The 12,275-nt window shown below is 39.7% G+C and overlaps 1 protein-coding gene across 9 annotated transcripts in view; it reads right to left on the minus strand.

The window, feature by feature from the left end:
* Nucleotides 1–12,275, minus strand: part of TSGA10 (testis specific 10) — a 65,499-nt gene that overhangs the window by 33,124 nt on the left and 20,100 nt on the right. For all 9 annotated transcript variants that reach the window (XM_084844386.1, XM_084844381.1, XM_084844384.1 and 6 more), the window contains 5 exons: nucleotides 11,908–12,063; nucleotides 10,051–10,224; nucleotides 6,590–6,667; nucleotides 4,587–4,738; nucleotides 3,984–4,099 (listed from right to left, as the gene is read on the minus strand). In XM_084844386.1, the coding sequence (XP_084700512.1) occupies nucleotides 3,984–4,099; nucleotides 4,587–4,738; nucleotides 6,590–6,667; nucleotides 10,051–10,224; nucleotides 11,908–12,063 (676 nt within the window). The remainder of the gene's footprint in view (nucleotides 1–3,983; nucleotides 4,100–4,586; nucleotides 4,739–6,589; nucleotides 6,668–10,050; nucleotides 10,225–11,907; nucleotides 12,064–12,275) is intronic.

Consider the following 12,275-nt stretch of genomic DNA (forward strand, 5'->3'; position numbering starts at 1 on the left):
TTTAGAAGGATTGCTAAAACTGCCTTCTTTAGATGGATTTTTGATATTGTCAAATACCCAGTCACTGTTTATGATGCTGCTGTTTTAGAATTGTTGGGTGGAGTTTTTTGTTGTTGTTAAAACTGTTCATTTTTATTGCTATTGTTTTTATCATGTTGTTGAGCTGATTTGGAAGCCCCTTGCAGTGCCTAAAAGCAGCATGAAAATACTTTGTATACATATATAAAGTTCAGGGGAACTTAAAATGCTTTATGAAGAGAGTGAGAATAACTTTGCTAGTGACTGTTACTACATTAAAGCCATGTTTCAAACAGATAGATCAAGCGGTACCAAAATCCATCAAATGAATTCAGTGTTTCATGTAAGCAAATGCAGGTCCCTATGATCCTCTAAAGTAGAATGGTGTAGCAAGCTGGTCTGGTGCAGTGGCCTGTGAGTCAGCAAGTATGCACTATGCTCCAGAAGTCCTTGATTCTAATCCTATCTCAGCCACAAGCTCACTAGGTGACCATATGCCTGCCACCACTCTCTTTGCCTCAGCCCCCCATCTGCTATATGGGGATAATAATCCTAGTCTATTGGACAGGACTGTTGTGTGCATTATTGGGATAGTGTATGTGAAACTGTCAGGGATCTCCCAATGATGCTCTCTGCTTGCGAGGTGGAGTCCTTTGGCATACTATAGGAGTTTGTGCCCATGGCCAAAAAGGGCTCAACAGCATCCCAACTGTCCCAGAGGCAGAACCGTAGTCAACATTATTCACATGGAAGATGACAGTGAAGCATCTGTTGCCATAGTGATTAGAGATACTTCCTGTCCTGCCTAGAAGGTATGGGGTGTAGTCATGGGATGGGGTACTTGTCAAGCCTGTACTAGCTACAATTAAGCCAGCCAGGCACTGGTTAGGAAGGATTAGCCTCAGAGTTCTCTAGTAGCTAGAGAGACCAGGGAAGAGCAGAGGTGACAGCCTGGGGAGAGAGGATAACATAGTGATTTAACCCTCTCTCCTCTCATGACTAAGGCCGGAAGGGAAAGAGTGATGGGGAAGGTTGGGCTAATTACTCCTCACTTGCCACTTACACACTTAGAACACTTGAAATGTTCATATAAATGTATAGACGTTATTACTGCCTTGTTTTCAAATAATTTTGAAATACCTCTAAATAACTTAATATGAATTCAGAATAAAAAGCCAACAGGTCCTTAAAATCAATGGTCACACTTGGCCAGCACAGCGAAGCCGGCATATATGGTTTGATAGAATAGCAGTCATGGGCTCTATTCTCCGTTTTGCATTCTCATAAGATATTAGGCAAATCACACATCTCTTACCTAAGGCTTGTCTGTTGCAGAGTTTCAATACTGTTTGTATGGTAGCCTGAAGCATTTGGTTTGGAGTGGATTGATTTAAATTTTAAAATTACCATTTATTATTTAGATACTTCCTAAAGAAAATTGCATACTAATTGGTTGCTATAACAATCGAAACATCCAACATAAGGCTAGTGGAAAACGTACAAGAAGTGGCAGTGTTCCAATAGCAGTTGTGCAAGTGCTAGCGGAAATTAAGCACAATTAACACAAACAACACCTAGCCTAATGAAGCCATAATGGCTTGTGGAACAGTTTACACAATAGCATGTACAATCAAATGGTTTGTGGAATCAAGTATTGGATTTGACACTTGCACAAGGATGCAAACAGGATTTCTGCAAGCAGTAGAAGCTTTGTATTAGTGGAATTACACCACTGGATACATCTCACTGATTTCTAATTAGAGTACCAACTCTAAGGAGATTGCAGAGACCAGGTAGCTACTTGGTATAACAGGTATAACATAGGAGTAATAGATCACCCACATGGATTGTTGGTGACACTTATGGTGACCTTCCAGTGCCTGGCCTCCAGCATCAAGCTATAACATCATTACATAAACTATTGTACTGTACAATGATTGATGAAGATATTTTTCCACAGTTCATTCTTTACAAACAAACAAAAGTGCCTAAAATCAGCCTTTCATAAGAGGGTCATAGATAGAATTTTATGTTTGCTTTGAGTTCAGATTTGCTTTGAGTTCAGAGTGCTTCGGCTATTGGGCAGTATAGAAATGAAATAAATAAATAAATATAAATAAATAAATATAAATAAATTTTAAACTAGGTTATTTTCTAAGGAGTAATTTTCTATAGCTTAACCTTTAAAAATGATTTAAATAAAAATGGATTTTTTAAAAAAATATGCACCTTGGCTTGGATAGAAAGATTAAAGTACAAATATTGCTTCAACTAGATAGATACATATCTGATACTTCCTGCTATTCAGCACGTGACACATTTGGACAACTCATACAACTATTTTTATAGCAAAATAGGGCTACTTGCTTAAGTGATTATCAGTGAAAAATCCCTTCAATAAGGACTTCACTATGCCAAAAATGATCATGTAACAGCTTCACAGCTTACATAGAAAAAATATGGCACTACCAGTAGACCTGGTACTTCAGAACTGAAAGGAAGAGCACTTTGCTATCTGCCAGGAGATCAAGGGCACTAGGAAGTCCATCACGGCAAGGGTGAAGACTAGCCTGGCCCCATCTATCAGCCAAAGGATAAGCAGCTGCAGGGAGCTTGCTTACACCCTTCTTGCCAGAAAGAACACTCAACTCAAACTGTCAGTTGCCCTGTGACTGCTAAGCTGAAGAGAAGCACACTCTGGTCCCATCTATCAGTTAGGGGCCTACGGTTGGCTGGGTTGGTTAGATGAGTTTGTTTGTTTGTTTTTAATGCGTTTTACTACAATCCTCCCTGGGAAGGCTCTGGAACTCCCTTCCCAGGGAGCCAAGAGTGGCACCCTCCTTGATATGTTTTCACAGGCAGGTAAACACTTTTTTGTTCCGGCAGGCCTTTGGAGATAGTTAGTCTGGACCTGTGAGAATATGATGGATTGCTACTATGGTTCATGTTGTTTACTGTGTTTTAAAATTTTGATATTTTATACAATTTTAATATTGTTGATGATTTAATTATATTTTTAACTTTTGTATATTTCTATTTATACATTTTAACTGTATAAGTTTTTAATGTTGTAAAGCCGCCTTGAGTCCCAGTATTGGGGAAAAGGTGGGATATAAATATAATAATAATCGTCATCATCATCAGCTATTGAAAGCTGCCTTGAGGACCATTCAGTGAAAACATGGACTACCAATGTTCCAAAGAAATAAATATACCTGTCAAGCCCTACATTAACAGAAGGGCTACTTCTGTAAGTTGACAACTTTACCATTAGACATCCCCAAGAGCACCTGCAGCTCCTTCTGTCTCCTCCCCTCTGGCTGAAAGAGCCAATAACCTTGACTGTATCATCAACTGTTAAGGACCATAACACACTGCCATAAACACTTGCACATTATCTCTAATATATTGTACCTTTTTGTAGATTTTAATTGTAAGTTGCTTTGGGAGCTAAACTTGGCTGGAATGTGGGAATTAAATAAATAAATAACAAATAATGGCAGTCTTTACATATATGAATATCAGTTACATATATTGCAAAAGTAGCCCTGGCTCCATCATACCCCAGTCAGCTACCCAGTGGTTTACTGTCCCTTCCAATCCCCATAAAGGAAATGAAAAAATAAAAGTGATTACAATTATCTTGCTCAAGCAAGAATGTGTTAATTTCATGGTGATGTGAGAAACCAACAAACATTTAGTATTTTTCAGTGACAAAAATTAAAATACCTTTGCTTTTTAATTTCATTAGTTTATTGATCTTTCTAGAAAAGAAATATGACATTAGAGGCAACAAGGAGGAGGATACTTTTGGTGGATCCAGCAATTAGATTCCACATAAAGATAAACATGGGGGGGGGGGGGAATCCTTAGCAAAAGGTTTGCAATTCACTGTATGGTTTTGTAATAGTTATGTATTTTAACTAAAAACGTATTTTTATTCAAAGGTTACATTTGTAACTCACCAATTTTTTCATCCAGACACATTATTTTCTCTTGAATGAGTTGTAATTCATATTTTTTCTTTGAAAGTTGTCGTTGGGCCTCTAAAAGGCTCTGCTCTGTTTTTTCATTCAGTATGCTGAAGATTAACAACAAGGTTTAAATGCAACTTTTTATACAAACTTTGCAATAACACTACAAAGGGTGAGGTGATGGATGGTAACTAGCATATAGCTGATGATTATGGAAAAAGCAAACTTATGAGCATGTGATTAACAGTTACGAAAAACTAAACACATATTACTTACAAAGAGAGATTCAACCTACATTAACAGAGTACAAGTTAGGTAATTGCCAACTTAGAACTGGTGTGTGAAGTGAGCACCCACAGCCAACTTAATTAACAAGCAACAAAATACAAAGTAGAACATACATTACTATACTTTTAGACTGGATTACTCTTGATATCCCATCAATAAACCTAGCTGCAGGTAATACCTGTTCAAGCCCAAAACAGTAAGATAATGACCAAAAGGGATCATGCATCTAGCCCTCATAATTCAATTGCTTCAGTCAACCAAAAGTTTATAACCATAAACTTTTGATTCAATACATATTTCATTTACCTCAATGAAGCATTAGTTGATTTTTCTCTGCTTAGCTCACTTTCAGAGTCCACTGCCCTTCTTGCCAATATTTTCATCTCCATTTCTACGGACTCTATGGTCTCCTTCATCAAAGACATCTTTGATATTTGTTCTAACCGTTCGTTGTCAAGCTAAGGCATTAAAGTGACAAGGCATCATTAAGAATTGTGGAAGCTAACTTTATATACCATCCATCTACTTAAAATTATTTATGTTGCCTTTTTTTATATAAAAGGAACATCTCCATCTTCTGCAGTTGGAGTCAGCTTTCAGGTTGGGGCAGGGGATCAATTTCTGTTGCCCCTGAAACAAAAATCAATTAACTGTTGTCTGAGATTTAGACAAAAGTTGTTTTGATTCAATATTGCGAGTGGAGCACCTACACATTTTTAGAAAGAGTGGTTCCCCCCTAAAAAATAGAAAAACACAGTATTCTTTCAAGCTGTTGTCTCAAGAGCAATTCTGTACATTTCTACTCAGAAATAAGTCCCACTGAGTTCAATGGGGCTTATTCACAGGAAAGTGAATATAAGATTGCAGCCCTAATAAAGCAACAAACTGGTAACAGACTATTTAAAACGTACAGATTTTATGCAGCTCAAAGTCTGGTTGAACTCCCCTCACTTAAGCTTATTAAATACCTAGGAATCATTCCAGAACCATATGTGAAATTGTACATAAAGTGGAATTTAATCAGGAAACAGTCGCATTCCCTCCTATAGCTCTTGTGGAACGAGCAGAGGTTTGTATAGCAATAGCTACTGCAGTACCCCTTGAGAAATAAACAGGCAATGCTGCTTGGCTGTACATAACTTGTCTCTAAAAGCAAGAGGAAATCTTTTCACCGCAGATGAAAGTGTCATCCAAACCCCAGCAGCAGGGGTTGTTTGAGGGTTAAGTAACCCTCAAATAACCCTACAGCACCCCATGGGTTATTTGAGGGTTGTTTAACCCTCAAACAACCCCTGCTGCCGAGGTTTGGATGACACAACAAGCTGCGACCTGAATAGGGAATTTGGTGCCTGCAGGCACTGCAGCTATTCATGGCTTAAATATGCCACAGTGGGGTACGGTGATTGTGAAAAACGAGGTCTCTCTCTTGCCAGAATTCAAACTCAATTTGGTGGCCCTCCTCCAGCCCACCACTGCATCCAAGCACAGGTCCAGAGCCTGTACAGCCACACATGAGTCAGACATTATAGCATCACACACAAATCCACTCTGGGTTACGCCAACCTTTCTCCAATTTAGGAATGGGGGTGGGAGGCCCATCTTGTTGCTGTTATTGATAAATAACTGGAATTCAGAACTACTTCCTGATCTACTGCAAATCACCTGGAGATCTACCAATAAATCTGTCTAGATCTACCTTCTGCCTACCCCTACAGTAGCACACTCATCGTCTTCAAAAAGGGCCCAGAAGATACTGGGGATTTTCACCTCCAAGGATGTAGTCAGAGCTACAAACTCAGAGGTGAAAATCCGTGCTCAGACCTTCACCCTCTTCACCCTTGCCTTTCTCACAACTGCTGCAGAAAGCTCCATGGTGGCTCCTCTTTCCAGGTCAATGTAAGACTGAGGCCAGGGAGAGGAAAAAGGGGGCATACCAATGGATGGGGAGGGGAACGAGGAGGAAAGGCCAGGATACACTCTATCCTGTGGCCTCCCCAGCCCTGGGCCTGCTCTTGCCAGCATGACTCCACTAGATGGGCTCAGAGGCTCATCTAGTGGAAAACGTTGAAAAGGAGGAGAAGCTAAAATCACCCCCATAGCTCCTCCTGCCCTGCCACCAGCAGCTTGGCAGGGCATATGAATCTCAGAAGCCTTTGAGATTGGAGGCGCCTGTCCTTAATAAGGTGGTGCCCTTATTCATTTAAAAATTAATTCAATGTATTTTTTCAGTGTCACTATTCTTACATATGTTTAACCACTTGTTTAATATTAATATCTACCAATATATTTCAAGAGACATTTTTCCTTACACTCTGAACATTTAACTCCAGCTCCTCAACTCTCTGTTCCAGGTGAGCTTTCTCATTGAATGCAGTGTCCTGAGCAATCTATAAAAAAACAAAAAATAGAAATAAAATAGATTACAGTTCAGTATCCAAAAAAAATCCCCTTCATGGATCACTGCCTTGTTGTGGTGAAGGGGCTTGCGTAACTCAGTGAAGCCATAAGCTATGCCACGCACGGCCACCCAAGACGGACAGGTCATGGCGGAGAGTTCTGACAAAATGTGGTCCACTGGAGAAGGAAATGGCAACCCACTCCAGTATTCTTGCCAAGAAAACCCCATGGAACGTATCACAAGGCTAAAAGATATGATGCCAGAAGATGAGCCCCTCAGGTCGGAAGGTGTCCAATATACTACTGGGGAAGAGCAGAGGGTATTTCCAAGTAGCGCCAGAAAGAGTGAAGCGGCTGGGCCAAAACTGAAAGGACACTCAGCTGTGCATGTGTCTGGTGGTGAAAAAAAAATCCAATGCTGTAAAGAACAATATTGTTTAGGAACCTGGAATGTAAGATCAATGAATCAAGGGAAGCTGGAGGTGGTCAAACATGAGATGGCAAGACTGAACATCGACATCTTGGGAATCAGCGAACTAAAATGGACAAGCATGGGCAAATTTAATTCAGGTAACCATTATATCTACTACTGTGGGCAAGAATCCCTTAGAAGAAATGGAGTAGCACTCATAGTCAATAAAAGGGTGAGAAAAGCAGCACTGGGGTACAATCTCAAAAACGATAGAATGATCTCAGTACGAATCCAAGGCAAACCATTCAACATCACAGTAATTCAAGTCTATGCCCCAACCACTGATGCCGAAGAAGCTGAGGTTGATCGGTTCTATGAAGACCTACACCTTCTAGAACTAACACCAAAAAAAGATGTCCTCTTCCTCATAGGGGATTGGAATGCTAAAGTAGGAAGTCAAGAAATCACCGGGATAACAGGCAAGCATGGCCTTGGTGTACAAAATGAAGCAGGACAAAGGCTAATAGAGTTTTGCCAAGAGAACACGCTGATCATAGCAAACACTCTTTTCCAACAGCACAAGAGGTGAGTCTACACATGGACATCACCAGATGGTCAATATCGAAATCAGATTGATTATGTCCTTTGCAGCCAAAGATGGAGAAGCTCTATACAGTCAGTAAAAACAAGACCTGGAGCTGACTGTGGCTCAGATCATGAGCTGCTTCTTGCAAAATTTCGGCTTAAATTGAAGAATGTAGGGAAAACCACTAAACCATACAGGTATGACCTAAATCATATCCCTGATGAATATACAGTGGAGGTGAGGAATAGATTTAAGGGATTAGACCTGCTAGACAGAAAGCCTGAGGAACTATGGATGGAGGTCCGTAACATTGTTCAGGAGGCAGCAACTCAGTCCATTCCAAAGAAAAAGAAACGCAAGAAAGCAAAGTGGCTGTCTGATGAGGCTTTACAAGTAGCGAGGAAAGAAGGGAAGTGAAAAGCAAGGGAGAAAGGGGAAGAAATAACCAACTGAATGCAGAGTTCCAGAGAACAGCAAGGAGAGACAAGAAGGCCTTCTTAAATGAACAATGCAAAGAAATCGAGGAAAACAACAGAATGGGAAAGTCAAGAGATTTTTCAAGAAAATCGGAGATCTCAAGGGAAAGTTTTGTGCAAGGATGGGCATGATAAAGGACAAAGAAGGCAGGGACCTAACAGAAGCAGATGAGATTAAGAAGAGGTGGCAAGAATACACAGAAGAAATATACAGGAAAGATCTGAATGTCCCTGACAGCCATGATAGTGCGGTCACTGAACTTGAGCCGGACATCCTCGAGAGTGAAGTCAAGTGGGCCTTAGGAAGCATTACTAACAACAAAGCTAGCGGAGATGACAGTATTCCAGCTGAGCTATTTAAAATCCTAAAAGATGATGCTGTTAAAGTGCTGCATTCAATATGCCAACAAATCTGGAACACTCAGCAGTGGTCACAAGACTGGAAAAGGCCAGTTTACATTCCAATCCCAAAGAAGGGTAATGCCAAAGAGTGTTCAAACTACCGTACAATTGCGCTCATTTCCCATGAAAGCAAGGTTATACTCAAAATCCTACAAGCTAGGCTTCAGCAGTATGTGAACCAAGAACTACCAGAAGTACAAGCTGGGTTTCGAAGAGGCAGAGGAACTAGAAATCAAATCACCAACATTTGCTGGATTATGGAGAAAGCAAGAGAATTCCAGAAAAGCATCTATTTCTGCTTCAATGACTATGCTAAAGCCTTTGATTGTGTGGATCACAACAAATTCTGGCAAATTCTTCAAGAGATGGGAGTACCAGACCACCTTGTCTCCTGAGAAACATGTACAAGGGTCAAGAAGCAACAGTAAGAACCAGACATGGAACAACCAATTGGTTCAAAATTGGGAAAGGAGTACGACAAGGCTGTATATTGTCGCCCTGCTTATTTAACTTATATGCAGAGTACATCATGAGAAACGCCGGGTTGGATGAATCACAGGTCGGAATTAAGATTGCCGGGAGAATTATCAACAACCTCCGATATGCAGATGATACCACCCTAATGGCAGAAAGCGAAGAGGATCTCAAGAGCCTCTTGTTGAGGGTGAAAGTGGAGAGTGCAAAAACTGGTTTGAAACTCAACACTAAAAAAACTGAGATCATGGCATCTGGCTCCATCACTTCCTGGCATATAGAAGGGGAAGAAATGGAAGCAGTGACAGATTTTATTTTCTTGAGCTCCAAGATCACCGCAGACGGTGACTGTAGCCATGAAATTAAAAGATGCTTGCTCCTTGGGAGGAAAGCTATGGCAAACCTAGACAGCATAGTAAGAAGCAGAGACATTACCTTGCCGACAAAGGTCCGTATAATCAAAGCTATGGTTTTCCCTGTAGTAATGTATGGCTGTGAGAGCTGGACTATAAGGAAGGCTGAGCGCTGAAGAATTGATGCTTTCGAACTGTGGTGCTGGAGAAGACTCTTACGAGTTCCCTGGACTGCAAGGAGGTCAAATCAGTCAATCCTAAAGGAAATCAACCCTGAGTGCTCATTGGAAGGGCAGATACTGAAACTGAAGCTCAAATATTCTGGCCACCTAATGCAAAGAGAAAACTCCCTGGAAAAGACCCTGATGCTGGGAAAGATTGAAGGCAAAAGGAGTGGGGGACGGCAGAGGATGAGATGGCTAGATAGCATCACCGATGCAATGAATATGAACTTGAGCACACACCTGGAGAGAGCGGAGGGCAGGAAGGCCTGGCGTGCTATGGTCCATGGGGTCACAAAGAGTCGGACATGACTTAACGACTGAACAACAACAAATCAAAAAAATTAATCTAACATTTATTAGATTAGATACCATAGAGTGGCCTTGGCCATTGTCTTATGTTCTAGATATGTTTCATAAATGAGTTTGGATTAAAAAAAAAATCAAACCTTTAACCTCTCTCTCAAGCTATCGCGTTCTGTGGCCATCCTGCGGAAATCAGAAATAGCTGCATCCCTTTCTGTCTCCACACGTCTTAAGACAGCCTGAGCAGTCATTGCCGTTTTAGAAGCTTTGGGAATTTTGATAGCTTCTTTTCGCAGTCGACTTATTTCTTCCTGTGCCTATGTAAAATTAATATTTAGGTTCAGATATTTGTCTAATGTGAGACAAGAAATTGTTGAAACACTTTTAATTGTTATTGGCCTATTGGGGAACAAGCCACAACAGGCAGCCAACTGACTTCCTCAGATATATTGGAACCAAATGCTACCTAGAATATAATGTACATACATTAAAAGTGTAACACAGCAATATAAAAGTAAATCACTAAGGTTATGGTATCAGAATATAACACTATTGTTACAAGTGACAATATTCTTGTGGTCTGTTATGTCCTCCTACTTGCAAGGAAAAGCACATTAGTCTCAGTTATGACTGCTCACCTCTAGGATCTATCCCTGGATTGACCCCTAAGCAATCTAACTCCCTACTACTGGAGCACATCCTGTAGATAGAAAAATAAATACTTTCCCAGGAACTTCTGATCATTTGGCAGAGTTAGGCCCTAATGTATTAAAATTAAGACCTTACTTTGGCAAAACAGCAAATATAGAGCGTACATACAAACACGAAACAACACATTCAAAATAACAAAAGCAATATACAAATCACAAGAACTTCAAATCATAATTCAATCACTACATACCAAAATAAATTTATCTAAAAAGACAGGATTTCGTGATACAAATAGATCAGGACTGAGACAAACTAATGTGAGGCAGGGGTACTGATGAGTTGGATCCTCCAAGGAATATCCCACCTATCACTAACTTTCCAAAGACTATATCTCAGAACTGTTAACAAGAAGCAATGTATTTTATGGTAACTTATGAACTTACTGCCAAAAAGTATGGTGATGATCACTAGGTTAGATGGCTTTATTTATTTATTTAACTTATATTTTGTCCCAACTGATGGGATCAAATTAGCTTATAGTACTTTTTCTAAGTGTTAATAGTTGGATTCAAATATTTAAAAAGGAATTAATTCATGGAACACAGGTCTTTCAACAACTACTGGTTACAATAATTACAATAGTTAAACAGAACCTTCATGTGCAGAGGCAGTGTACCACTGAGTATCAGTTGCTGGTGAAGGAGGTCTGTTCTCCTTATAACCTTCTTCTGGACTTCCCAAAAGTAGCTGGCCGGCTACTGTGGAAAAAGGATCCTGGACTAGATGGCCCTTTCATCTGATCCAGCAGGGCTCTTCTTATATTGTTAATACCTTACCTAATCTTAGTTTCCGTGACAGGTAACACGGGGAGAGGTAACCTATTCATTTTCATTCATTCTATTATTTATTTTCAACATGTATGGACCATTTTTCCATTGGAAGTGCACAAAGTGGTATACAGTGTTTTAAAAATATAAAACAGACAGCAAGAAAAAAAAAAACATAAACGAAATCATAAAACTCTCAGCTATAAAAGTAGCAAAACAGATTTACAAAAAAACCAGCCTATACAAACAGATGATAAAAAGAAACTTAAGTACCAAAAGCCTGGCAAAACAAAAACATTTTCACAAGCTGGTTTAAACTGTACTGTGAGGCAGCGTGCCATGCCTATAAGCTGAGAGTATATCATTGCTTAGATACCACTATAACAAGTCCAGGTTTTGGTACAAGTCAGCTATAACTCCTGAGGGCAAGCAACCCTCAACACAGCTCCCAAACACTACAGGATTTTATATTTTATCAGAAATTGTTCTCATGAAAATGTTCCATACACCTACAAAGATTACCTGATCATAAAGACAGGTAATTTTGTCTCTTTCTGCTGTGAGAACCTTGATGTTGCCTTGGATTTCTGCTATGTGACGTTCATATTTTTCCAGCATTGTCTTGTATTCTTCACATTCTCTGAGGAGCTGCAGAAATTCTGGATCACAGTTACTTCCCTAAATGTTTAATGAACAAAAACTGACTTCACTTTACAATGCTTTATATTTAGAAAAATGTTTTGATCATCAATAGTTCAGAAACTTACCGGTTTGATTATATAATATTTTAAATGCTCCATGAAGACTGTACAAGCAGTACATATTGTTCTGAGCACTAAACTATTCTGAAATGCTTTCTCAGATATTGTTTATACTATGATTTATTACAC

This window comes from Heloderma suspectum, chromosome 3 (genome assembly GCF_057233095.1).
Source record: "Heloderma suspectum isolate Gila_16-S chromosome 3, 16-S_ref, whole genome shotgun sequence".
In the NCBI taxonomy this organism is placed as follows: domain Eukaryota; kingdom Metazoa; phylum Chordata; class Lepidosauria; order Squamata; family Helodermatidae; genus Heloderma; species Heloderma suspectum.